Source organism: Triticum aestivum, chromosome 3B (genome assembly GCF_018294505.1).
Source record: "Triticum aestivum cultivar Chinese Spring chromosome 3B, IWGSC CS RefSeq v2.1, whole genome shotgun sequence".
Taxonomy (NCBI): domain Eukaryota; kingdom Viridiplantae; phylum Streptophyta; class Magnoliopsida; order Poales; family Poaceae; genus Triticum; species Triticum aestivum.
Window position 1 is genome coordinate 582,314,316 of NC_057801.1, and position 24,433 is coordinate 582,338,748.

General features: G+C 49.4%; 1 protein-coding gene across 1 annotated transcript; it reads right to left on the minus strand.

Annotated features, from left to right (window-relative positions):
• Positions 1-3,759: 3,759 nt before the first annotated feature.
• On the minus strand, positions 3,760-5,441 carry LOC123065798 (E3 ubiquitin ligase PARAQUAT TOLERANCE 3-like). The gene has a single exon (XM_044489013.1). It carries the CDS (start codon positions 5,356-5,358, stop codon positions 4,030-4,032), a length of 1,329 nt encoding a protein of 442 aa, XP_044344948.1. The 5' UTR covers positions 5,359-5,441; the 3' UTR covers positions 3,760-4,029.
• Positions 5,442-24,433: the final 18,992 nt, after the last annotated feature.

A 24,433-nucleotide genomic window follows, 5' to 3' on the forward strand; every position in this document is an offset into this window, starting at 1 on the left:
GGCGGGATCCGGCCAGGAAGGGCCGTGGCTGGAGGAGGAGGTGGATCCAGCCGGATCCGAGGCAGGAAAGGGCGCGGACGGCATCGGTGGGGAGCACGGCGATGGGGCGTGATGCAGGGGAGACAGACAGGGTCCCGAACGGCGGCTTCGCGGATCCGGCGGGACGAACGGGCGACGGCGGAACGGTTGACTCGGAGCAGAGCAAGGGCATCCATGGCGGCCATGGCGGAGCTCCTGCAGGAGAGAGGGGTGTGAGAGAGGAAGACGAGGGAGAATCAGAGGGAGGAGGAGAGGAACAGGGCGGCGGGGTCCGGCCTGGGTGTCCTTCGGTGGCGGCTCCAGCAAGGCCGCTGATGAGGGCGGGGTCGGACGGCTCCAAGAGCCCGATCTGGAGCTCATCTCCTCGATCCCGCTCGGGGCAGGAGGATGGCGAACGGTGGCGGCGCAACACTGGCACCTCGGGCCTAGATCGACCCAGACGGGCCGGTTGCAGGCTGCGGCGGTGTAAGCATGGGGCTGGATCGTGAGGGGGAGGGGGATTTGGATCAAGGAGAAAGTGGCTGGCTGGCTCAGCGCTAAAAACAAGGAGAAAGAAGATTGCGGCGGCGGCGATGGGATGGATGGGACGGATCCCTAGGATTTAGGGTTGGGGCTATATATAGCATGTCGGTGAAAAGAGAGGGATGTGGATCATCGGATCGAAATCCGACAGATGAGAATAAATATGCTAAAGAGTCCAATAAATAAAACGATGATATTTTGTAGATGTTTGGGGATGATCCGGACACAGCGGTAACGACTGTCCGAGTCGGGTCCGGGACAGCTTTCGGGCTAGCGCGAGGAGGGTCGCGGGCTGGCGAGAGAGGTTAGGTAGGGCCTAACGGTGAGTAGTGAGCTGTGTAGACGGTCTCGAGCTGAGAGAAGAGAAGAGAGAGAGGCCCGGCGACTGTTTCCGGAGACCGAAAACGTCCGACGTTAGACCAGCTACTATTGCCGCTATATTTATCCGTTGGGGCGTCAAACGGACTCCGAACGCGATGAAACTTGGCAGGCGGCCTACTAACAACAAAACAACACCGCACGCCAACTTTCATCCCATTCCGAGAATATTTTCCGGCCACTTATAAAATACTATTACGGACATGCCGCGGGCGCGTGCAAGTGTGTCTGGGCTCAGAACGGACAACGGAAAGAACGGGGGAACCCGGACGGATGCAAGTTTTGAAAACATGATGATGCAATGCACGTGATGACATGATGAAATGCAACACGCAAGCCAATGACAAGACAACAACAACGAATAACTGAACGACACCTGGCACATCGGTCTCGGGGCGTTACAATTTCATACTTACAAATAGTCCATATCCACAAACAATACAAGTCTTAAGGATGCATTTCCAAAAACAAGTTCATCATAGCACTACAAGTCTCAACATACTCCACAGCTAGTTTTGCAAGCATTTCATCCTTTATACTGGCATTGCGAGTCTCAACATACTCCACTACTCCATGACTTATTGTTCATTGGACATCTTGTTTTAGAATCTCGATGGCATTTTCATAGACTTCACGAGAAAAATGAATCCTAGGCGGTACGATCCTTGCTATTCCAATCTTTCCTTGCGCAAATGGGGAATTTTATATGAATTTCCTCCTTCATAGTTCATCACTTCCACCATGATAGTCTGAAGTGTTAGAAATATTCTGTTGAGTTTCCCGGCATCATACTTATCAAATTCTTCCTGCACACCTTGAATAAGGTCTTTGATATTCGTGGGAGCTCTGTAGTCGGTCAAAGACTCAAGGGATCTGAAATATCCAAGATCAGGTGCGTTCAGATCAGGAGAATTTGGAGGCTGATTTATTACCTAATGTCTAGAACTATTGTAGCCACAACTTCTGCAAACTCTGCATCATCGGGAAGAATGTGTGTCCAAGCATTCTCTTGTTGGATCAACATCATGTGTGTCCTCGCGAGGCAAGGAGAACCTGCCTGGAGTGTTGTTGGAGTGTTGCGTGTGGCAGGAGGACCAGGGCGCAACGAGGACTAGGCTTGGCACGGCGAGGACCAGACACGTGCTGCGTGCGGCGGCGGTGACGAGCCAAGTGGGCGCAGGCCGGCGGCAACCAATCTGGAGCGGCGGTGACCAGGCACATGTTGCATGCGGTAGGGACGACGAGCCAGGTGGGTGCAGGCTGGCGGTGATCAATGTGGGGCGGAAGCGACCAAGCATGAACGGCGTGTGGCGGCGGAGACGAGCCAGGTGGGTGGAGGCCGGCGGCGACCAATTTGGGGTGGCGGCGACCAAGCTGGGCGCCTGGACGCGGGGCCCGAGCACGTGGACAATGGGGCCGAGTGCCTAGACGAAGCGGACAACGTGAGAAACAAGACGCGAGCTCTTGGAGGAAGACGGCTCGAAATTCAAATGAGGGTAGGATGGTCTATTTTCCATTTATCGGTTGTGTCTGAAAATTCTAAACGCTCTTATATATATAATAGCTAAGAGAGGGAGTACAAACTATGAACCCAAAATTAACTAGTACATGGAAACAACACAAAAGTGAACAAAATAGACACTAACTATAGAAATATTTCGGAAATGTTAACGCCCACACGTGTGGGCATTAGCCAACTCACCCACACGTCTCCATCACCGTCCAGTAACTTCTGCACGAATCTTGGCACGAATTAGCTGATTTTGTATGCCACGTAGGACAACTCGCGTGTGTGGTGTGTGAGAGAGGTCGCCCACACATCCATTTTACCACACGGAGGGGCCGGTGTGTGGGCGTTCAGCAGTTCGCGCCACACGCCACTTTGCACGCACACACAAGGGCTAGTGTGTGGGCATTTGCCATCTCGCCCACACGCCCGTCTCCTCTCCCACACCCAAGCTGCTAGTTGCCATGTGTTTTCGCAGCGCACATGGCAACTGCCCCTAGTGTGCTTTATAAGGAGGTGGCAACTCTCTTTTTTTACCCGAGTGCCATGTGTTTTTGCAGGGTACACGGCCACTGCCTAGTGTGCACGTAAGCAGATGGCAACTCTCTTTTACCGAGTTGCCATGTGTTTTTGCATGGTACATGACAACTGCCCCAACGTGCACGTACATGGCAACTGCCCTAACGTGCACGTAAGCAGATGGCAACTCTTCCTTTTTACATGGCAACTGCCCTAGCATGCTTGTGAGCACATGGCAACTCTCTCAACTGCCTAGTGTTAGTATGTGGCAACTCCTAAAGTTATGAAATCATGGCAACTATATTAGATCAGACCATACATGGCAACTGCAGTTGAGCAACCATGGCAACTGCAGTTGTCCGACATGGCAACCGTAGTTCAGCAACATGGCAACTGCAGTTAAACGAACATGGACGAGGGTCTGGACCATGGCAACTGCGGGCGCGCGGTGGGCGTCACGCGTGGCGTGCGGGACCAGGAGGGTACAAGGCCTGACATACGGGCGTGTGGGCGTTATCAACTTCGCCCACACGCACGCGTGTGAGAGGGTTCAGGAGGAAAAAAAAAGAGGTGTGTGGGCATTAGTTGTTTTGCCCACACGTAGGTGTGTGGGCTGGTTGCTGTCCATGCCACACGCGGCGTGTGGCACAACTACCCGATACACCACACGTGTGGCAGTTATCGGGACCCACACTAACTATAGAAATATTTTGATGGCATATCCAAGAAAGAGAGCTTACACGATTGAAACATACAAGATTCATACGTCAAAGAAGAATCACAAGAGAAAATAATACCCCTTCAAAATAAGGAAAAAGGTTGGATGAATATTTTTTATTGGAAAAGCAAAAGGGCTGCACCTAAGTTCGGTTCACCCCATGAGGATCAGTAAAATCAAATTACATGGGAAGACAAAGAGCTGCGCATGAGGGCCTGCAGCTCTTTGCTAAACCAGTACTGCTGGTTATACATTACAAGGCATTTGAAGCTATCAGAACCTCTGCCTGTGATCTGCCTATCAGAACCTCTGCATTGTGCAGTTGGGCACCAGCTAGCTTGTAGTACTACGTCAAAACTAAGGTGGCCTGTGATCTGCCTCCACCGCACTTTCTCTTGAAGCTCTGATCCTCACAATCTGCGCGCGTCCTCTTCCTGCCGTGGTAACCATACGGTCCGCCGTCGTTCCGTGTTTGTGGTGGTACTGTCATGTTGCCGCCCATGGCGTTCGAACCCATCGGGTAACCGCCGCCGTAAGCGTAGGGCATGCCGGCGTAGCCGTAGTACATGGAAGGATCAGCTGGCCACGGCATCCCACCAAGAAAAGGGTCGTAGCACGCCGGGGCAAAGGGAACGCTGTAGCCATGCTGATCATCGACATGGTTAGCCGCTGTGTCCGCCGTCTCGTGCGCCGCTGAAGCCGACGTCGATTTGCCGTCGCTGTGCTCCGACTCCGAGTTAGCACCCTTCTTGGAAGAAGCGTGGCTGCCGCTGCTGCTCTCCTGCGACGCTGCCGGACTTTGAGCCTGACGCGTGGGCGCCGCGACCTCGTTGCTTGCGGCGGAGCTGCTCTGCTTCCCTGCTCCACTCGAAGCGGTGCCGGCCCTGGCGGTGAGGATGTTGGAGATGGTGGTGCGCAGCGTCGGGTTGGGGATCAGATCGTCCGCGCTCGCCTTGGCCCCGCACGCGCACTTGCAGTTGGCGACGATGTGCGCTCGGATGCACCGGTCGCAGAAGCTGTTGAAGCAGCACTTGCTCGCCACCACCGCGTCGGCCATCACCTCCTTGCAAATCCTGCAGTGGAGATCCGCCGGGAAGCCGTCGTCGTTGCTCTCGTCGGCCGGCCCAGGGGCAGGCACCGGAGCCCTTCCGAAGTCGAATCTGGAGTCGCCGTTTGTGGGGCAGTGCTGGATGAAGTGGCCCGGGATACGGCACCTGTGGCACACGTACCCGGCCGGCGGCGCCCGCCCCTTGTGCGCTGCTCCACGGCCGTTGTCGATCACCGCGCTGGTAGCTTTGGCCTGGTCGTCCTGGTTTCCGGCGGACCTCGAGGCCGAATTCGACGACGAACCACCGCTGTCTTGCCTCGATCTAGGGCATAGAGGGGGTATGTCGGACGGACACAGCACGATCCTATCGGCCGGAGGCCCGGCCACTCGGCGGCGCACCACCACCGTCGAGTTGCGCAGGACCAACGCGCTGTCGTCCGCGTACTCCTCGCCCTGCTCGTTGGAGATCGTGATGCTCTCCCTGGGACTCCGGCCGCGTGTCCGGCCGTGACCATAGCGGCCTGTCTCCATGATAAGGCCCTTGAGCTCGCCGACGGAGATGGATGGCGCGGCAACTGGCAGGGGGAACGTGTCCCGGCTGCACATGGACCGGTAGTACACTGCCATCCTTCCCTCGAAATTGACCACGACGATCGAGATGGATGCCCTGGTGAGTTGCACCGAACTCGCTCGCCGGAGATCAGCCTAGGATGGCTGTAGCTGCGAGGCTCAAGCGAACAGGGCTGATGGCCTTATATGCTACTCCATTTGGCCCGGCGCAATGCAAAACCGAGAAGGTCTCGAGCCGCTTGTGAACCGCCTTTGGGTATCTTGTCCGAGTTCTAATCGTAATAATACGACGTACGTGTTTTCGCTTTCTGTTCTTCCTCCGGCGACCAATCGGAGTTGTCATAGAGTTCTTTTCGGATTCACTAATTCACATCTAGATGATAATTAAGTTTTTTTAGACAAAGATGAGAATTAAGTACGGAACTAACTCTCGGTCCCCTGAGTTTTTTTCTTTTTCTTGAGGCGATGCCAGATCCGTTAGTTTGATCGATTGCGCTCCAGCCCCGACCCGCATTTTGACGGTTATTTTGCGGGTCAGGGCGGGATGCGTGGTCTACTAGAGTTGCTCGGGGATGAAGATGCTGGTGCAAGGGCCTGCCCTGTTTACGGGCTTTTTTTGTTGTTTAGGGGGCACATAGGTTATTCTGATGGGCTTTTATTCTGTTCGTTGGGCCTATCTGCTCACTTTCTTTCTTTTTTCTTTCGTTGCCAACGTCTTTGTATGCTTTTGCTTGTGTAGCTTAGCCCTTTTGTACTAGTAGCTTTTTTAGAATCGTCTTAAAAAAGTGAATTTTTAGGACAATTTAGAGCGCCATGTTCTGTAAAACAATATTCCACGTGGTTCCATCGTCCCATATTGAACCCTGTATGAATAGGATCAGATTTTCTTTATCAAACTCAAAATATCTTAAACTCTACAACTTCATTTTTTATAAAAATCGTGTGAGCTGCATTTTTGTGGCATATGCAGTTATTTGTTCTTGGTGTCGTCATCAACTATTAGCTCCATCGTGGACTATGAAAATAATACTTGCAATTTCTTACAGATGTACGTTTACACTAAGGGCCAGTTCTTTTGACAGCTTAAAAAATAAGTCGTCTACTTTCCAGCTTTTTCTACAAGCCGTCTTCCTCATTTATTGGGGCTTCTAAACTTGGGATAACTAATATAGAAATCTCAACAAATTTTAGGAGCAGCTTATTTTTTAAGCTGGGGAGAGGCAGCTTATTTTTTATGCCGCCCAAAAGAATTAGTCCTAAAAAGTACAACATGATTGCTATGTATGCTTGAAGGATGAGAGGTTAGCCCGGGAGCTCGTCTCCGGCGCCACCGCATCGACCACACAAGACGACCCAATAGGCGCAGACCCGGAGGCGATCCCTACGCTCCGTTGGCTGGCGGTGTCGGAGCCCGGGCTGGGACTGCAACCCTCCCAGCCGGCGATGCTGCAATATAGAGTACTCATCCATCTTGCGCAAGTTCAAGACTTCATGGAAGCAGAGGAGCCATGGTTCCTAGGAGGTTCATCAAGCAGTGGGCAGAGTGGGATGCCGGACTCGGATGGCAGCATGGACGGTGGCGGCGGCGCTCAGGCTCGCCGACGGACCTGGCAGTTCGGTGCTCGGGACGTCAGAGGTGGAGCGCAGGCTGGGCGTGGTGGCACTTCCATGAGGGTTGGAGGCGGTCGCGATGGCGAGATTGGCCGGACTTCGGCCGGCATGGCTGTTGGGGAACGTTGCAGAAAATTAAAAAATTTCCTACGGTTTCACCAAGATCCATCTATGAGTTCATCTAAGCAACGAGTGATAGGAGAGAGATGCATCTACATACCACTTTGTAGATCGCGAGCGGAAGCGTTCAAAAGAACGGGGATGATGGAGTCGTACTCGCCGTGATCCAAATCACCGATGACCAAGTGATGAACGAACAGCACCTCCGCATTCAACACACGTACGAAGCGGATGACGTCTCCTCCTTCTTGATCCAGCAAGGGGGAAGGAGAGGTTGAGGAAGAAGGCTCCAGCAGCAGCACGACGGCGTGATAATGGTGGAGAGGCAGTATTCCGACAGGGCTTCGCCAAGCACTCAACGGAGGAGGAGAGGTGTTGGGCAGGGGAGGGGCTGCGCCTTGGACCAGGCGTTCAGCCCTCCCCTCGCCCCTCTATTTATAGGGGAAGGGGGAAGGGGGTCGGCCCCCTCTAGATGAAATCTAGAGGGGGGCGGCTAGGGAGGGGGGCTTGCCCCCCAAGCAAGGGGGGCACCCCCACTAGGGTTCCCTCCCCCCAAACCCTAGGCGCATGGGTCCAAGGGGGGGCGCGCCCAGCCCTCCAGGGGCTGGTTCCCTGCCCCTTGCGGCCCATGAGGCCCTCCGAGAGGGGTGGCCCCTCCCGGTGGACCCTCGGAACCCCTCCGGTGGCCACGGTACAATACCGATATGCCCCCGAAACTTTCCGGTGTCCGTATGACAACTTCCCATATATAAATCTTCACCTCCGGACTATTCCGGAACTCCTCGTGACGTCCGGGATCTCATCCGGGACTCCGAACAACTTCGGTAATCACACACAAGTCTTCCTAATAACCCTAGCGTCACCGAACCTTAAGTGTGTAGACCCTACGGGTTCGGGAGACATGCAGACATGACCGAGACGGCTCTCCGGTCAATAACCAACAGCGGGATCTGGATACCCATGTTGGCTCCCACATGCTCCCCGATGATGTCATCGGATGAACCACGATGTCGAGGATTCAGTCAACCCCGTATTCAATTCCCTTTGTCAAACGGTACGTTACTTGCCCAAGACTCGATCGTCGGTATCCCAATACCTCGTTCAGTCTTGTTACCGGGAAGTCACTTTACTCGTATCGTAATGCATGATCCCGTGACCAAACACTTTGTCACTTTGAGCTCATTATGATGATGCATTACCGAGTGGGTCCAGAGATACCTCTCCGTCATACGGAGTGACAAATCCCAGTCTCGATCCGTGTCAACCCAACAGACACTTTTGGAGATACTTGTAGTGCACCTTTATAGTCACCCAGTTACGTTGTGACGTTTGGTACACCCAAAGCACTCCTACAGTATCCGGGAGTTACACGATCTCATGGTCTAAGGAAGAGATACTTGACATTGGAAAAGCTCTAGCAAAACGAACTACACGATCTTGTGCTATGCTTAGGATTGGGTCTTGTCCATCACATCATTCTCCTAATGATGTGATCCCGTTGTCGACGACATCTAACGTCCATAGTCAGGAAACCATGACTATCTGTTGACCAACGAGCTAGTCAACTAGAGGCTTACTAGGGACGTATTGTGGTCTATGTATTCACACGTGTATTACGATTTCCGGATAATACAATTATAGCATGAATAAAAGACAATTATCATGAACAAGGAAATATAATAATAATCCTTTTATTATTGCCTCTAGGGCATATTTCCAACAGTCTCCCACTTGCACTAGAGTCAATAATCTAGTTACATTGTGATGAATCGAACACCCATAGAGTTCTGGTGTTGATCATGTTTTGCTCGTGGAAGAGGTTTAGTCAACGGATCTGCGACATTCAGATCCGTATGTACTTTGCAAATATCTATGTCTCCATCTTGAATATTTTCACGGATGGAGTTGAGACGACGCTTGATGTGCCTGGTCTTCTTGTGAAACCTGGGCTGCTTGGCAAGGGCAATAGCTCCAGTGTTGTCACAGAAGAGTTTGATCGGCCCCGACGCATTGGGTATGACTCCTAGGTCGGTGATGAACTCCTTCACCCAAATTGCTTCATGCGCTGCCTCCGAGGCTGCCATGTACTCCGCTTCACATGTAGATCCCGCCACGACGCTCTGCTTGCAGCTGCACCAGCTTACTGCCCCACCATTCAACATATACATGTATCCGGTTTGTGACTTAGAGTCATCCAGATCTGTGTCGAAGCTAGCGTCGACGTAACCCTTTACGACGAGCTCTTCGTCACCTCCATAAACGAGAAACATGTCCTTTGTCCTTTTCAGGTACTTCAGGATATTTTTGACCGCTGTCCAGTGTTCCTTGCCGGGATTACTTTGGTACCTTCCTACCAAACTTACGGCAAGGTTCACATCAGGTCTGGTACACAGCATGGCATACATAATTGATCCTATGGCTGAGGCATAGGGGATGACACTCATCTCTTCTTTATCTTTTGCCGTGGTCGGGCATTGAGCCGAGCTCAATCTCGCACCTTGCAATACAGGCAAGAACCCTTTCTTGGACTGATCCATTTTGAACTTCTTCAAAATCTTATCAAGGTATGTGCTTTGTGAAAGACCTATGAGGCGTCTCGATCTATCCCTATAGATTTTGATGCCTAATATGTAAGCAGCTTCTCCAAGGTCCTTCATTGAAAAACACTTATTGAAGTAGGCCTTAATGCTGTCCAAGAATTCTATATCATTTCCCATCAAAAGTATGTCATCTACATATAATATGAGAAATGCTACAGAGCTCCCACTCACTTTCTTGTATACACAGGCTTCTCTATAAGTCTGCATAAACCGAAACGCTTTGATCATCTCATCAAAGAGAATGTTCCAACTCCGAGATGCTTGCACCAGCCCATAAATGGATCGCTGGAGCTTGCATACTTTGTTAGCATTCTTAGGATCGACAAAACCTTCCGGCTGCATCATATACAACTCTTCCTTAAGATAGCCGTTAAGGAATGCCGTTTTGACGTCCATCTGCCATATCTCATAATCATAGTATGCAGCAATTGCTAACATGATTCAAACGGACTTAAGCTTCGCTACGGGAGAGAAAGTATCATCGTAGTCAATCCCTTGAACTTGTCGATAACCCTTAGCAACAAGTCGAGATTTATAGATGGTGACATTACCATCCGCGTCCGTCCTTCTTAAAGATCCATTTGTTTTCTATCGCTCGCCGATCATCGGGCAAGTCTGTCAAAGTCCATACTTTGTTTTCATACATGGATTCTATCTCGGATTGCATGGCTTCAAGCCATTTGTTGGAATCTGGGCCTGCCATCGCTTCTTCATAGTTCGAAGGTTCACCGTTGTCTAACAACATTATTTCAAGGACAGGGTTGCCATACCACTCTGGTGTGGAACGTGTCCTTGTGGACCTACGAAGTTCAGTAGCAAATTGATCCGAAGTACCTTGATCATCATCATTAATTTCCTCTCCAGTCGGTGTAGGCACCACAGGAACATTTTCCTGAGCTGCACTACTTTCCGGTTCAAGAGGTAGTACTTCATCGAGTTCTACTTTCCTCCCACTTACTTCTTTCGAGAGAAACTCTTTTTCCAGAAAGGATCCGTTCTTTGCAACAAAGATCTTGCCCTCTGATCTTAAGTAGAAGGTATACCCAATGGTTTCCTTAGGGTATCCTATGAAGACGCATTTTTCGACTTGGGTTCGAGCTTTTCAGGTTGTAGTTTCTTGACATAAGCATCGCATCCCCAAACTTTTAGAAATGACAACTTAGGTTTCTTCCCAAACCATAATTCATACGGTGCCGTCTCAACGGATTTAGACGGTGCCCTATTTAAAGTGAATGTAGCTGTCTCTAGAGCGTATCCCCAAAATGATAGCGGTAAATCGGTAAGAGACATCATAGATCGCACCATATCCAATAGAGTGCGATTACGACGTTCGGACACACCATTACGCTGAGGTGTTCCAGGCGGCGTGAGTTGTGAAACGATTCCACATTTCCTTAAGTGTGTACCAAATTCGTGACTTCAATATTCTCCTCCACGATCTGATCGTAGGAACTGTATCTTTCGGTCACGTTGATTCTCTACCTCATTCTGAAATTCCTTGAACTTTTCAAAGGTCTCAGACTTGTGTTTCATCAAGTAGACATACCCATATCTACTCAAGTCATCAGTGAGCGTGAGAACATAACGATATCCTCCGCGAGCCTCAACGCTCATTGGACCGCACACATCGGTATGTATAATTTCCAATAAGTTGGTTGCTCGCTCCATTGTTCCGGAGAATGGAGTCTTGGTCATTTTGCCCATGAGGCATGGTTCGCACGTGTCAAATGATTCATAATCGAGAGACTCTAAAAGTCCATCAGCATGGAGCTTCTTCATGCGCTTGACACCAATGTGACCAAGGCGGTAGTGCCACAAGTATGTGGGACTATCGTTATCAACTGTACATCTTTTGGTATTCACACTATGAATATGTGTAACATTACGTTTGAGATTCATTAAGAATAAACCATTGACCATCGGGGCATGACCATAAAACATATCTCTCATATAAATAGAACAACCATTATTCTCGGATTTAAATGAGTAGCCATCTCGCATCAAACGAGATCCAGATACAATGTTCATGCTCAAACTTGGCACTAAATAACAATTATTGAGGTTTAAAACTAATCCCGTAGGTAAATGTAGAGGTAGCATGCCGACGGCGATCACATCGACCTTGGAACCATTCCCGACGCGCATCGTCACCTCGTCCTTCGCCAGTCTCCGCTTATTCCGCAGCTCCTGCTGTGAGTTACAAATATGAGCAACGACACCGGTATCAAATACCCAGGAGTTACTACGAGTATTGGTAAGGTACACATCAATTACATGTATATCAAATATACCTTTAGTGTTGCCGGCCTTCTTGTCCGCTAAGTATTTGGGGCAGTTCCGCTTCCAGTGACCCTTCCCTTTGCAATAAAAGCACTCAGTCTCAGACTTGGGTCCATTCTTTGACTTCTTCCCGGCAACTGGCTTACCGGGCGCAGCAACATCTTTGCCGTCCTTCTTGAAGTTCTTCTTACCCTTGCCCTTCTTGAACTTAGTGGTCTTATTGACCATCAACACTTGATGTTCTTTCTTGATTTCAACCTCTGCTGACTTCAGCATTGAAAATACTTCAGGAATGGTCTTCACCATCCCCTGCATATTGTAGTTCAACACAAAGCTCTTGTAGCTCGGTGGGAGCGACTGAAGGATTCTGTCAATGACCGCCTCGTCCTGGAGGTTGATCTCCAGCTGGGACACGCGGTTGTGCAACCCAGACATTTTGAGTATGTGCTCACTGACAGAACTGTTTTCCTCCATCTTACAACTATAGAACTTGTCGGAGACTTCATATCTCTCGACCCGGGCATGAGCTTGAAAAACCATTTTCAGCTCCTTGAACATCTCATATGCTCCGTGTCGCTCAAAACGCTTTTGGAGCCCCGGTTCTAAGCTGTAAAGCATGCCGCACTGAACGAGGGAGTAATCATCAGCATGTGATTGCCAAGTGTTCATAACGTCTTGGTTCTCTGGGATGGGTGCTTCATCTAGCAGTGCATCTAGGACATAATCTTTCTTGGCTGCTATGAGTATGATCCTCAGGTTCCGGACCCAGTCCGAATAGTTGTTGCCATCATCTTTCAGCTTGGTTTTCTCTAGGAACGCGTTGAAGTTCATGTTGACATGAGCGTTGGCCATTTGATCTACAAGACATATTTTGCAAAGACTTTAGACTAAGTTCATGATAATTAAGTTCATCTAATCAAATTATTTAATGAACTCCCATTCAGATTGACATTCCTCTAGTCATCTAAGTGTTACACGATCCGAGTCGACTAGGCCGTGTCCGATCATCACGTGAGACGGACTAGTCATCATCGGTGAACATCTCCATGTTGATCGTATCTTCCATACGACTCATGTTCGACCTTTCGGTCTCTTGTGTTCTGAGGCCATGTCTGTACATGCTAGGCTCGTCAAGTTAACCCTAAGTGTTTCTGCATGTGTAAAACTGTCTTACACCCGTTGTATGTGAGCGTAAGGATCTATCACACCCGATCATCACGTGGTGCTTCGAAACGACGAACTTTAGCAACGGCGCACAGTTAGGGGGGAACACTTTCTTGAAATTATTATAAGGGATCATCTTATTTACTACCGTCGTTCTAAGTAAACAAGATGCATAAACATAATAAACATCACATGCAATTATATAAAGTAGTGACATGATATGGCCAATATCATATAGCTCCTTCGATCTCCATCTTCGGGGCTCCATGATCATCTTCGTCACCGGCATGACACCATGATCTCCATCATCATGATCTCCATCATCGTGTCTTCATGAAGTTGTCACGCCAACGACTACTTCTACTTCTATGGCTAACGCGTTTAGCAATAAAGTAAAGTAATTTACATGGCGTTCTTCAATGACACGCAGGTCATACAAAAATAAAGACAACTCCTATGGCTCCTGCCGATTGTCATACTCATCGACATGCAAGTCGTGATTCCTATTACAAGAACATGATCTCATACATCAGAATATATCATTCATCATTCATCACAACTTCTGGCCATATCACATCACATGACAATTGCTGCAAAAACAAGTTAGACGTCCTCTAATTGTTGTTGCATCTTTTACGTGGCTGCAATTGGGTTCTAGCAAGAACGTATTCTTACCTACGAATAACCACAACGTGATTTTGTCAACTTCTATTTACCCTTCATAAGGACCCTTTTCGTCGAATCCGCTCCAACTAAAGTAGGAGAGACAGACACCCGCTAGCCACCTTATGCAACTAGTGCATGTCAGTCGGTGAACCTGTCTCACGTAAGCGTACGTGTAAGGTTAGTCCGGGCCGCTTCATCCCACAATACCGCTGAAGCAAAATAAGACTAGTAGCGGCAAGCAAGTTGACAAGATCTACGCCCACAACAAAATTGTGTTCTACTCGTGCAATAGAGAACTACGCATAGACCTAGCTCATGATGCCACTGCTGGGGAACGTTGCAGAAAATTAAAAAAATTCCTATGGTTTCACCAAGATCCATCTATGAGTTCATCTAAGCAACGAGTGATAGGAGAGAGATGCATCTACATACCACTTTGTAGATCGCGAGCGGAAGCGTTCAAAAGAACGGGGATGATGGAGTCGTACTCGCCGTGATCCAAATCACCGATGAACAAGTGCTGAACCGACAGCACCTCCACGTTCAACACACGTACAGAGCGGATGACGTCTCCTCCTTCTTGATCCAGCAAGGGGGAAGGAGAGGTTGAGGAAGAAAGCTCCAGCAGCAGCACGGTGGCGTGATGATGGTGGAGAGGTAGTACTCCGACAGGGCTTCGCCAAGCACTCAACGGAGGAGGAGAGGTGTTGGGGAGGGGAGGGGCTGCGCCTTGGATCAGGTGTTCAGCCCTCCCCTCGCCCCTCTATTTATAGGGGAAGGAGGAAGGGGGCCGGCCCCCTCTAGATGAGATCTAGAGGGGGGGTGGCGGCCAGGGAGGGGGGCTTGCCCCCCAAGCAAGGGGGCGCCCCCACTAGGTTTCCCCCCCAAACCCTAGGAGCATGGGCCCAAGGGGGGCGCCCAACACTCCAGGGGCTGGTTCCCTGCCCCTTGAGGCCCATGAGGCCCTCCGAGAGGGGTGGCCCCTCCCGGTGGACCCCCGGAACCCCTCCGGTGGCCACGGTACAATACCGATATGCCCCCGAAACTTTCTGGTGTCCGTATGACAACTTCCCATATATAAATCTTCACCTCCGGACTATTCTGGAACTCCTCGTGACGTCCGGGATCTCATCCGGGACTCCGAACAACATTCAGTAATCACACACAAGTCTTCCTAACAACCCTAGCGTCACCGAACCTTAAGTGTGTAGACCCTACGGGTTCGGGAGACATGCAGACATGACCGAGACGGCTCTCCGGTCAATAACCAACAGCGGGATCTGGATACCCATGTTGGCTCCCACATGCTCCTCGATGATGTCATCGGATGAACCACGATGTCGAGGATTCAATCAACCCCGTATTCAATTCCCTTTGTCAAACGGTACGTTACTTGCCCGAGACTCGATCGTCGGTATCCCAATACCTCGTTCAGTCTCGTTACCGGCAAGTCACTTTACTCGTATCGTAATGCATGATCCCGTGACCAAACACTTGGTCACTTTGAGCTCATGATGATGCATTACCGAGTGGGCCCAGAGATACCTCTCCGTCATACGGAGTGACAAATCCCAGTCTCGATCTGTGTCAACCAAACAGACACTTTCAGAGATACCTGTAGTGCACCTTTATAGTCACCCAGTTACATTGTGACGTTTGGTACACCCAAAGCACTCCTACGGTATCCGGGAGTTACACGATCTCATGGTCTAAGGAAGAGATACTTGACATTGGAAAAGCTCTAGCAAAACAAACTACACGATCTTGTGCTATGCTTAGGATTGGGTCTTGTCCATCACATCATTCTCCTAATGATGTGATCCCGTTGTCAACGACATCTAATGTCCATAGTCAGGAAACCATAAATATCTGTTGACCAACGAGCTAGTCAACTAGAGGCTTACTAGGGACGTATTGTGGTCTATGTATTCACACGTGTATTACGATTTCCGGATAATATAATTATAGCATGAATAAAAGACAATTATCATGAACAAGGAAATATAATAATAATCCTTTTACTATTGCCTCTAGGGCATATTTCCAACAATGGCATGGCGGCTGCCGGCCATGAAGGAGGTGCCGGTGGTGGCCCCAGCGTGCCATTCGGCGCACGTCAGGGATCAGATTGAGGTCAGGCCCTCCGCTTTTAACCGGCTGACGAGACTGGAGACCCCGAGGCAAGATAAGGTGGGGCCTGCAGAACTTTTGGTAGAAGATAGAGCAGTGGTGGGGGCAAATGACCAATGGTCTCCTCAGGCTGGCGATGAGATGGAGGTGGGGATCAGGGGCCAACAGTCACAGCAGGGCCTGCACCAATCTGCTGGCCGGGAAACGGCTAGTCCAAGGCCATAACTGGCTTCCATGGTGGTGGGGCCTGCCGCGCAGAGTCTAGTGGCAAGGACGGGTGGCGCTTTGGAATGCGATGGCCAACAGCAAGATGCCCAGGACAAGGCGATCTTGAGGCCGGACAGCGCTCAGGTCGGGCCAGGGCTGGAAGTCGACGGCCAACTGCAAGCCGCCCAGGACGGGGCGATCCCGAGGCCGCACCGCGAGCTGGTAGGGCCAGTGCTGGAGGGGGCCAAGCCTGGTGACATGACTGGCCGGGGCGAGGATGTGGAGGCTGCTACGTGCCATGCACGCCCTGGGGAGGTGGTTGTGAGGGACCCAGAACTGAACAAAGGCAGTGGGGCTCTTCTAACGAGGCCGGAGGAGGAATATTCTATCCCACCACCAATGGAGCTAGCGCTCGTGGCAAGGCCTGATGGCAACCATGCATGCATGGACACTGTTCACGTCACGTCGGGTGACTCTTCTGCGTGCAGGGGCGTGAACCACCAGGAAACCGAGGGCATGATGGCCCAGGAAGTGGTGGCTTACGGCAAAACTCAAGAGCTTTTGGTCGAATATTATCAAGAAACTGGCACCGCCGCTGCTCCATGAAGTCCAAGCCTCGCATCTCCGGCCGGAGGCTAAACTGTTCACGCCAAAACGCACGACGCGTGCGTCCAAAAAGATGGCAACAGCGAGCCGCTCCAAGGAAAGTCTAGTTGAGAATGTGTTGTTGCATGCTTTGGGTCTGGTCCCGAACGATCTCGTTGTGGATGATGGGGTGGTGAATGAGCTGAAGGCTCTGTTTGATTCTCCCCTTCGTGAGCAGCACGTCAGGATCATTGCGGCACTCTTCGAGAAGACGGTGCCAAGTGAAGAGGATATGAACGCGGCAAACGCGGTGGTTGTGTGTGTGCACTAGGCGGTATGTAGTGGTGTTGGGGTCTGATCCTTCCATGAATTCACACCCACAGGTGTTGTGCTGGAATGTACGCGTCCTAAACAATCCAGCCAAGAGGAAGGCCGTTAGGAGTTCATTAGCTCTGTGAAGGTGAATTTGGTGTGTCTCCAGGAGACTAAAATGGATGTACCTGACCAATTTATAGTTATGCAATGCTTGGGACCATCATTTGATGGTTTCTCTTACTTGCCGGCTGAGGAGACTAGAGGGGGGATCCTACTTGCATGGAACACCTCGGCTCTATAGGTGGATAACATAGTCCCAAATGCTAATTTCATTTCAGGGCTGGTGCATACCAGGGTTGGCCAACCTTGGTGGATCTCGGTGGTCTATGGCCCGTAGAGTGATAATTTGAAGACGCAATTTCTGGAGGATTTGAAGGTAAGGAGACTAGCGTGCCAAGGACCTTGGATGATTTTGGGTGATTTTAACATGATCCTTCGCACCTCTGAGAAGAGCAACTCGAACATCAACCGGACCATGATGGGGAAGTTCAGGGACTTTGTTGACGATCACGAGCTCAAGGAGATGTACATGCATGGCAGGAGGGTCACGTGGTCGAACGAGCGCGATACGCCCATGCTTACTAAGATTGACAGTATCCTTATATCCGTGGACTGGGAGTTGGACAATGCAGAGTATCTCCTCCAGGCGCTATCCACTGGAGTCTCTGATCACGCGCCGCTGCTGTTTTCTACGAGTGTGGGCTTTTGCCCTAAATGTAGGTTCCAGTTTGAGCTCTTTTGGACCAGGATGGAAGGGTTTGAGGAGGCGGTGCAGGAGGCTTGGGTGTGCGACCCTATGATTGTGGATCCGTATGCCAGACTTGACGCCTTGATGAGGAATGCGTCTGCGTCGCTACAGGCTTGGGGTCAGCGCAAGATTGGTAACGTCAAACTCCTTATGCGGGTGGCCACTTGGGTTATCCATAAGCTGGATATTGCACAAGAACAAAGGAGGTTGGAGCTCAGAGAGATTTGGTTGCACCGTACGCTTAAGCAAGCCCTGCTCGGCATGGCAGCCCTGGAACGCACTATTGATAGGCAGCGCTCGAGAATGAGATGGCTTAAGGAGGGAGATGCAAACTCTAAATTGTTCCGGGCGGTGGCTAATGGACGCAGATCCAAGAACTATATTGCACATATCAAAGTTGGAAAGGAGATTATTGTTGAGCAGGAGAGCAAGGAAGAGGCATTCTTCCAGGCGTACAAGCAGTTGCTCGGTACGGACCAAGCTAGGGAGCACACGATGGATCTCCAATTCATGGGGATAGTGCCACACGATCTTCAAGACCTAGAAGCCATGATTACGGAGTAGGAGGTTTGGGAGACCATTAAGGAGATGCCACCAAACCGAGCGCCAGGGCCAGATGGGTTCATCGCCGCTTTCTATCAGCGGGCCCGACCTATCATCAAGCCCGATGTTATGGCGGTTATGATGAAACTATACATTGCGGATGGCAGAGGCTTTGCAAAGCTGAACAAGGCTGATATCGTTCTGATTCCTAAGAAGCCGGAGGCGGAGGAAATTGGAGATTTCCGGCCCATTAGCCTTACCCAAAGCACCCAAAGTTGTTTGCAAAAGTTCTCGCAAACAGGCTCAGGAAACGAATGTCGGAGATCGTGGGCATGAACTAGTCGGCTTTCATCAAGGGAAGGCCTCTGCACGATAACTTCCTCCTCGTGAGGCAAGTGGCCAGGAAAACCCACGATCGCAGGGCGCCAGGGGTGTTTCTCAAGCTTGATATATCAAGGGCCTTCGACTCCTTATCGTGGCCCTTTCTTTTCGAGGTCCTGGAAGCTAAAGGGTTCGGGCGCAGATGGATGCAATGGTTGGCAATTCTGCTGCACTCTACGAGCACCAAAGTTATTGTCAATGGAGTGCCAGGTCGGAGGTTTTGCCACGCTAAGGGCTTGCGCTAGGGCGACTCGATCTCCCCGCTCATGTTCGTCATTGACGTGTTGACATATTTGGTTCACAAGGCAATGGAGCTAGGAGTGGTAAGTTCTTATCATGGGATCTCAGCAATGCAACGAATCTCGATTTACGCAGACGACATGGCCATATTCATTAAGCCGACCACATCGAACCTGGAGTTCATCACCACGGTGCTGGAGATCTTTGGACAAGCCTCAGGATTGCGTGTTAACTATCGCAAGTTATCGGCTATCTTGATCCGTGGAGATGCTGAGGATAGTGCTAAAGTGGCCGGAGTTCTACAATGTGGTATTGCGGAGTTCCCTTGCAAGTACGCCATCAGATGCCTTACCAGAAACGACTGGCAACCCATGCTCGACAAGGTCAAGCAATTCGTGCCTGCGTGGCAGAGAGGGCTCATTCAGCGACTAGGACGTCTTATTCTAGTGCAATCTGTGATCTCTGCCAAGCCAATTCATCATCTTATGATCACGGGTGCACCTGACTGGGTTTTTGAGGAGATGGACAAGTGGATGCGGTTCTTCTTCTGGGCCGGGAAGGACAAGGTAAACGGTGGCCAGTGCCTCATTGCTTGGAGCAGCGTGTGTCGACCCAAATGCTATGGTGGGCTCGGTGTGAAAAATCTCAAGCTACAAGGGCTAGCTATGAGGGTTAGATGGGAATGGCTAAGACGGACGGAGCCCAACAGGCCTTGGCAGGGGCTGCCTATGACCACGGATCTGGAGGCTCGTGAGGTCTTCGATAGTTTGGTTGGCATCAGAGTGGGGAGAGGCGATCGGGTGCTTTTTTGGAGGGATCGTTGGACCCACGGTTTTGCAGTTAAGCACATAGCCCCACTGGTGTTCGCCATGGTACAAACACGAGTTGTCAACAAATGCACGGTGCAGCAAGCTCTCTTCGATAATAGCTGGTTAGAGGACTGCCAGTTGGGATTCTCCTTCATGTCCCAGTTACAGTTGATGCACCTCATCCAAGCAATTGGTACGGTACCACGGGACGTGGAGGGCGCGGACGAGTTCACCTGGACATGCTCCAGCTCGGGCTCCTACACTGCTAGGTCGACATATGACAGACTTTGCATGGGATACACCAGGTCGACCTGCATTTGGAGGAGCTGGGCACCTTTGAAGTGCAAGCTATTTGCGTGGCTGGCTATGCAACACCGCATCTGGACCTCTGACCGGAGGGCACGTCACGGATTAGAGGAAGAGGCATCCGTTTGCTACACCTGCCTCCAAGATGAAGACAATGCCGAACATATCCTATGCGCCTGCACCTATGCCCGCGAGGTCTGGCATAGACTTTGGGACCTGCTCGGAATCAACGTACCAGGATATTCGGCTGGCGACACAACTCTTAACTGGTGGCTTCGGGCAAGGACGATATGTCATTCTGCAGAACGGAGGGGTTTTGACTCCATGTTCATCGCGATGATCTGGGCGCTATGGAAATAACGGAACGCACGGGTCTTCAATAGGTTAGAGCAACACCGTACCCCAACGGAGCTTGTGGTGATTTTGCTAGATGAGGTTGCCGAGTGGAAGGCAGCTGTGCTGGGTGTAGGAGGCGGTCTCCAATGATTCGTGAGGAGTTAGCCTAGGATTCTAGTGTGGTGTGGGTGTTGGTATGTACCTGTGCTACACGTTTGTTCACATTCGTGGCGCACGTCTTGTAAATACTTCTTTCCTTCTATAAAAATATGGTTGCGTACTCTCGATTTTTTTTTGCTATGTATGCGTTTCATAGGCCGGTTATTACCTCAGTGGCACTTTTTCTTAAATGGATGTACTTTCACTTTTTAAAAAAAAGCGTAGCTAGCACAATGTATGCATTTTCTATTTTGATTATATCTCACCTGCACTTATTTTCAGAAATGTGCAACTGCCATATGCAACTATGTTTCTATGTGTGTATTTTCTAAATTGTATATCTCAGTTGCACTTTTACGTAGATAGTACTTGCACCTTTTTTTAGAAATATGCAATTCTCGTTTTTACAAAGCGCTGGTGGTTTACTATGTATGTATTTTCTAGGTAACTATACCTAGTTGCACTTTTCAAGATAAGTACTTACCCTCTTTTTTTTTGAAATGTGCAACTGTCATTGAATAAGTGCATCTGAGCTCTATGTATCTATGTATTGTCTAGTTTGATAATTTCTGAGTTGTACTTTTCTATAAACAATACTTGAACTTTTTTAAAATGTACAACTACCATATTTCGGAAAAGGGTAACGTGGTTTCAATAGTTTCCCGAGCTTAGATGCACCTGATGAACAGTAAAAAATTGGAAATTTTCAAAAGAGAACTTTTGGTGGTAAACTTTGACAAATGTTTTGTGTGCTTAACAAATATCAGCACGAAATGACATTCGCGGAAGTTGTGAAAAAAAAAGAAAAAAATAGTACAAAATGTTTTCAAAACTACTCCCTTCGTCCCATAATGTAAGACTTTTTTGACACTAGTGTAGTGTTAAAAAAAGGTCTTACATTATGAGACGAAGAGAGTAGCATTTTTAGAGCATCAATTTTGTTTTTGTTTTTTTGCCATGACTTCCACGGATGTCAATTCGTGCTAAAATTTTGCAAGCATACAAAACATTTTTCAAAGTTTACCACAAAAGCAATTCGGATTTTTTTGAATATTTTTACCATTTTTTCAATTTTACTATTTATCAGGGTCCATTTGATAGCTCGGGAGCAGATACTCCAAGTCCAACTTGTCATAAAAATGGATGAATCTACAACTAAAATACATCTAGATACATTTATTTTTTGAACGAGTTATTCTGAACGAAGGGAGTAATATATACGGCCTATAGCGTTGATTAACAACTTTGCCAAATTCCCTTCCAAAGGCTTTGCGAATCGGCTGTCCCCCGTTGCGCATAGAGTTATTAGCCCCTTTCAATCTGCTTTTATCAAAGGGCGATTCATTCTAGATGGCATTCTTTCCCTTCATGAGATTGTTCACGACCTTCACGCGCGGAAAGCTAAAGCGGTTATTCTTAAGTTAGACTTTGAAAAAGCGTATGACTCGGTCAGTTGGCCTTTCCTCAAGCAGGTCCTTCTTGCCAAAGGGTTCGACGGTGCTTATGTCCATCGTATCATGCAGTTGGTCTCGGGTGGCCATACTGCTGTTGCTGTGAATGGCGTTATTAGTAACTTCTTTGCGAATGGCAGGGGCCTTCGCAAGGGGATCCAGCCTCCCCGGCTCTCTTTAACTTTGTGGCCGACGCCTTCTCTTGCATGCTCTCCAAGGCGGCCCGTTGTGGGCACATTACCCCCGTGATCTCCCATCTTCTGTCAGAAGGTGTCTCCCATCTGCAATACGCTGATGATACAATCATATTGGTGGAGTTGGATAATGCCTGTATTGCCAATCTTAAATTCATATTGATGTGTTTCGAAGCTGTTTCGGGTCTGAAGATCAATTTCGCCAAGAGTGAGGTTCTGGTGACGGGTGTGGACGGGGCGGAAGCCTTGCGGGTTGCCAGGCTCCTTAATTGCGCTTTAGGTTCTTTCCCTTTCAAGTATTTAGGACTTCCTATCTCTCCTGGTATCCTTCATGCGAAGGACTTCGCTCCGGTGGTTGCTAAAGTAGGAAACAGGGTGCTCCCGTGGAGGGGTAGATATAATAGCAATGCAGGCAAAGTGGCTTTAATCAATTCTTGCCTGTCTTCTCTCCCTATGTTTCTTATGGGCTTCTATCTTCTCACGAATGGCGTGCATTCTGGCTTCGACAAACATAGGGTGGCTTCTACTGGAATTCAGCTGATAACAAAAGAAAATATAGGCTGGTTAAGTGGCAACTGATGTGTAGGCCTAAAAACCTTGGGGGTTAGGCATTATTAACACTCGGGTGATGAACATGTGTTTGCTCATCAAGTGGTGGTGGAAAATTATGACTGTGGGGGCCGGGTTGCTGTGGTTTTCGATTCTTAAGGCCAAATATTTTCCCCACTCCGATCCTATGTTTGCTCCCGCGCAGCGTGGTTCTCAGTTCTAGAAAGCTCTTGTTAAAGTTAGGCCGATTTTTTTGGAGCATGTCAAGTTTTCTGTGGGGAATGGGTCTGCTGTTCGTTTTTGGTTGGATTGGTGGTCTGGGGATGCCCCACTTGCCGTGAGCTTTCCGATTCTGTTTTCTTATTGTCCCAATCCGCAGATCTCCATCGCGGAGCTGGCTGCTAATAATTGGGATTTGGCTTTCCGTCGGGCTCTGTCTCCTGAAGAGTTGGAAGATTGGCAAAGCCTCTCTGCCCTCTTCCCCGTGCTCTCGGAGTCGGCTGACTCTGTGTTTTTGGCCACTTTCGGCCTCTGGTAAATTTTCTGTTAAGTCGTTGTATTCTAGACTCATTGGTGGTACCCCCTCGGCTAGATTCTCTTGTGTCTGGAAATCAAGGGTTCCTCCGAAAATTAAGATTTTTCTCCGGCAGGCCTTTCGTGGTCGCCTCCCTACTGCTGATCAGATCAAAAAACGCAATGGGCCAGGCTCTGAATTCTGTAACCTGTGTGGGGCCTTGGAAAATTCCAACCACATCTTTTTCAACTGTGTACTTGCCAAATTAGTTTGGTCTTGCGTCAGATCTTGGCTTCGGGTCTCTTGGAATCCCTCCTCTTTTTCTGATATTAGAACTCTAGCTAAAACTTTGGTCGGGGTCACCAAGAGGGTATTTTGGGTTGGCTTGGGAGCCTTATGTTGGGCCTTATGGAATATTAGAAACAAATTTACTATTGAGCTTACCTTCCCATCTAAACCTGCTGATGTTCTATTCAAATCATGTATATTCTTGCAGGAGTGGAGATCATTGACTAAGGAGCCTGATCGGGACGCCCTGGACCTGCTCATCAACAAAATTCGGGCTTCGGCTTCTCAGATATCCGGGACGAACCCTGCCGTATAATTTGGTGCTGTCGTTTGCGGACATTTGGTCTTTCTCCTCCCCGGCCTGCGCGCTGTGTATGGCAGTTGCCTGTATCATGCTTGCTTAGGTTTCTCTTAAACTCCTCTGTGTGGTTATGATTTCCTGTGAACCTGTGGTATCCGTGACGCTGCCTGGTGGCTTTATCTATAAAGTCGGGCCTTGGCCTTTTCTCTAAAAAGGGAGTAATATATACTACATTCGTTTCTAAATATAAGTTTGTTTAGAGATTCTAATGTGGACTACATTCGGAAAAAATGAACGAAGCTACACTCTAAAATACGTCTATATTCATCCGTATGTTGTCCATATTTAAAATTCTAAACAGACTTATATTTGGAAACAGAGGGAGTATGTCACGTCTAAGTAATGTCCAAAATAATATTGTGGTCCCTTTTGCCTTGTCTTTTTATTTTTTAGACAATGTCCATATTTGTTCTGTTTACAGGTGTTGTTATCCGTGCCGCTCACTTTCTCTGGCCCAACAGATAAACGATCTGGCTGATTACAGCATGTGCACGTCATTACTCGCTGCAACTAAT

Coding starts and splice junctions, on each gene's coding strand:
- LOC123065798 (XM_044489013.1), bottom strand. CDS start 5,358: ATGGCAGTGTACTACCGGTCCATGTGCAGCCGGGACACGTTCCCCCTG.